This window comes from Helobdella robusta (assembly GCF_000326865.2).
Source record: "Helobdella robusta unplaced genomic scaffold HELROscaffold_33, whole genome shotgun sequence".
Classification (NCBI taxonomy): Eukaryota; Metazoa; Annelida; class Clitellata; order Rhynchobdellida; family Glossiphoniidae; genus Helobdella; species Helobdella robusta.
Genome location: NW_008704623.1, coordinates 665,767 through 670,125, shown reverse-complemented (window position 1 = coordinate 670,125; position 4,359 = coordinate 665,767). Strand labels below are relative to the sequence as shown.

Genomic DNA, 4,359 nt, shown 5'->3' with positions numbered 1-4,359 from the left:
ATGCGTCATTGCAAGTTCAGGCTATAAATATTCATTATTAGTTTCACTACTAGCTGCTGAAACCCGTTTTAATCGTAATTTCTATCATCCTCATCATCGTCACCATCATCCTCATCATCATCACCATCCCCGTCCTCCTCTTCATCATCGTCATCATCATCATCACTGTCATCATCATCATCACCAGCACAAGCCCCACTATTATAAATATGCATTGAACCATATCAATGTGATTTTACGCTTGCCATATGCCCGGTTGCTTCCTGAAATTGAATCACGAGCACTGTCGATTGGTGGCTAGAAACGCTACTACAATCGCTTCTGTTACTCAGCTTCCGGTTCTTACCATTGTTACTTCTTTATTGTTACTCAGGGCCGGTACGGTTTTCAATTTTCTTCTTATTTTTTCTTATTTATGCTATTTATTTTTTATTGGCTCTTCACTTAGTTACACTTACTACTGTAACAATTTCCTCTGCTGGCCTAACATTGCGTAATATTATCGATACTTTGTACTCACCATTCTCATGATAATTTAATTGTTTTATTTAGTTATTTTATTTTCATAAATGGCCACCGGTTACTTAATTCCCCTACATAACTTTCATCATGTTTTTGTTGCTTGTGTTCTTTCTCATACAGGCTCTTTTTTTCATATATACGCAGTTATAATGTAAACATGTATAAGCTCGTGTCTGTATGTGGATACGATGATCATAATATCATTGAATTGTATTCTTTTTTACTTTGTCAATAACTAATTTTTATTGGTCTATTTGCTGAACTGCGTGTCAATGTTTTTATGCTGTTTCAATCCATCATATTGTCAATATTTTTTGTAGCCTGCACGCAAGTTTAATTTTAAATTTTTGTTCGTATTAATGCCTATTTCTTTATTTTAAATGTAATTTTTCTGTTTAACGGTGGTCTAAAGATCTTTTCTTTTTTGATCTCCGTATTATTTTCAATTCTTACAATTGCTTGATTTGAATTGATGAATAAATAAAATATTGAAATTTTGAAATAATCCTTATTTTTCTTGTGACGGAGTGGTGTAATGGTTAAGGTGGCCGGCACTGGTGCTGCAGTGACTGGGTTCGAATGCAGGGAGGTTCCCTGCAGCCGCCAGTCATCACATGCTGATTTTTACTACATGCAGTGTGAGTTTGTCGATAATAGTATCATCGTAGAAAAGATACTAAGAGAGAGAAAGAGAGAGAGAGAGAAAGAGAGAGAGAGGAGAGAAAGAGAGAGAAAAAAAAATAATGAAAATAATAATAATAAATTTTATGATAATAATGCTAAGAATGGTGAATAATTGAAAAAATAACTTAATAACCTTCATCTGATGACAAACACGTGAGGCGAGGATTGATTAAATGTGGATTTAAATTAACGACCAGCAATCAACAATGGAAAAGTCTAGACGGACGGATAGTTGGATGAATGAATGAATGAATGAATGAATGAATGAATGAATGAATGAATAAATGAATGAATGAATGAATGAATGAATGAATGAATGATAGAATGAACGAACGAACGAACTAACGAACAAACGAACGAACGAACGAACGAACGGATGGATGGATAGATGGGTATATGGATGAATAGACAGATCGATGAACTGATGAAAGATCGGATCAGAGAATAATGACAATGAAAATATTGAGAAAAATTATGATGATGATGACAACGACGATGATGAGGAAAATGGTGATGGTGATGATGATAGTGGTGATGACGACGACGATGATGATGATGATAACACCAGCGATTAAAAATTTCACTGTCCCAGTAAGCTCTTCAATCTGAATTTCAATTTGTTTTAATCACCTTATATATCATCATCAACCCATCATCATCTCTATCTTATACATCATCATCATCATCATCTCCATTTTTTGTATCATCATCAGATTATTATTATTATTATAACTATAATCTTTTATAAGTATAATAAATAAATTATCAATGTGTGTTATCTAAGTCGCTCGACTCAAACGTTCCAATCTTGATTTGGCTTAAAGATAAAAAATTCGCATCTATCCATCCATCTATATATTCATCCATTTATTCAATCAATCAATCATTCATTCATTCTTTCTTTCATTCATTCACTCATTCATTCCACCCACGCCAATTTATTCCAAAAATGAAAAAAATATTTAAATTGAATTGTTTAAAATAAAGCAGAGGGATTATGGAAACAACAACAATAATAATAACAATAATAATAACAATAATAATAATAATAATAATAATAATAATAATTACAACAGCAAAAACAACAGAAATAAAAAATAATGAATTGGACATCTTGACTGAAGGATTGAACTAAGCAGGTGCGTCTATGTGAGATGGGACGATAAGATACCCGACGTTATAAAAGCATACGACTCTACCACAACTACCACAGCTGATACTGCGGCTACTACCACTACTATTACTTTTACTACTACTGCTACTACTACTACACCTACTACTTTTGCTACTACTACTACTAATTTCCCTCTCTACTACTACTACTACAAGTACTTCTGCTACAACAACAACAACAACTACTACTACTATTACTACTGCTACAACAACAACAACAACTACTACTACTACTGCTACAACAACAACAACTACTACTACTACTATTGCTACAACAACAACAACTACTACTACTACTGCTACAACAACAACAACAACTACTACTACTACTACTACTACTGCTACAACAACAACAACTACTACTACTACTACTGCTACAACAACAACAACTACTACTGATACTACTATTACTACTTATAACTAGTCATACTACTTTAACTCTGATAGTATTTTATAAAAATGTGTAAATAAAGAATTACTGTAGATCAGATAACCAAGAAGCTTTTAATGCTGAGAAAATTCTTCAACTGGCTAAATATCCCGTGACAAAATTTTATAATATTATGAAAAAAATAATACTGCTACCACTGCTACTACCACTACTACTACTACTACTACCTACTACTACTACTACTATTATTATTACTATTACTAATACTACTAATTTTGCAACAACAACTACTACTACCGTTGCTACAACTACTACAACTTCTATTGCTGCAAGTACTACAATTACTTCTACTCGTATTATTGTTATTTTTCTTATTATTTTCAATTATTTGTTGTTATTATTTGTTATTATTGTTATTTTCGTGTGCGAATTTATACGCACAGAGCACTCTGTAGCTCTATATAAATATTCTTCCATCTAGATTGATACCATAAAATTTTTTGTACCGAAATGAAATGTACAAACATGTGGGTACTGTATATATAAGTACAATCGAATGTATGTGTGTATGTATGTGTGTGTGTGCGTGTGTATGTCTGTTTATATGTATGTATTTATGTATGTATGTATGTATGTATGTATGTATGTATGTATGTATGTATGTATGTATGTATGTATGTATGTATGTATGTATGTATGTATGTATGTATGTATGTATGTATGTATGTATGTATGTATGTATGTATGTATGTATGTATGTATGTATGTATGTATGTATGTATGTATGTATGTATGTATGTATGTATGTTTGTATGTATATATGTATGTATGTACGTATGGGATATAGTATATATACTGTAGCCATATCGTACGATACATTCGACAATGCTTTTCTCAGTTTAGCTGTTTAACTGGCTTGTTTCTGTGCTATCCCGGTTAAATTTGTTCTCAAAAAAATTGCTGGTCTGCTCTATTTGGTCTGGTATTTAATTTATTATTATTATTATTTATTTATTAATTAAATTATTATTAAATTTAATTTAATTGGTGTTTTGTCTGATATTAATGTCATTTAATTTTGTTTAATGTTGCAAATGTCATTTCATGTTATGGATTGATAGCTAAATAAAATTTCAGAGCATAAAAAAAAACATTGAAAATGAAAAAATAATTTAATTTAGAAAAAATAATTATTAAAGAGAGTTAAAAATTAAAGAGAGTTATAGTACTATAGCAAATTATCATTTTTCACATAATAAGATTAATCATCATAATCACATTCACTCACGCACAAACACACACACGCACACACACATACACACAAACGCACTCAGACAAACTGAAGGAAACTCGCCCTCTAGGTTGGTTACTTATTGTTATGATATTAAACATTGAAAATCAATTGTTAATTTCATTTTTTGCATTTGAGTTGGATGAAAATTTTGTGTGTGCGTACGTGTGTGCGTACGTGTGTGTGTGTGCGTACGTGTGTACGTGTGTACTGTACAAAAATCATTTAATGTTTTCATTGCCAAATAAAATCCACAACAATTATAACAATAAACTTTTTATTCGTCTATATTTTTAAT

The 4,359-nt window shown here is 31.2% G+C and overlaps 1 protein-coding gene across 1 annotated transcript in view; it reads left to right on the top strand.

The window, feature by feature from the left end:
• Window positions 1-248: 248 nt before the first annotated feature.
• The window catches only part of HELRODRAFT_192428 (hypothetical protein), a gene marked incomplete at both ends in the record, with an annotated part of 14,887 nt that continues 10,776 nt past the window's right edge, over window positions 249-4,359 (top strand). Inside the window, 2 exons of the mRNA XM_009022737.1 lie at window positions 249-378; window positions 4,105-4,131. Of these exons, the coding sequence (XP_009020985.1) occupies window positions 249-378; window positions 4,105-4,131 (157 nt within the window). The remainder of the gene's footprint in view (window positions 379-4,104; window positions 4,132-4,359) is intronic.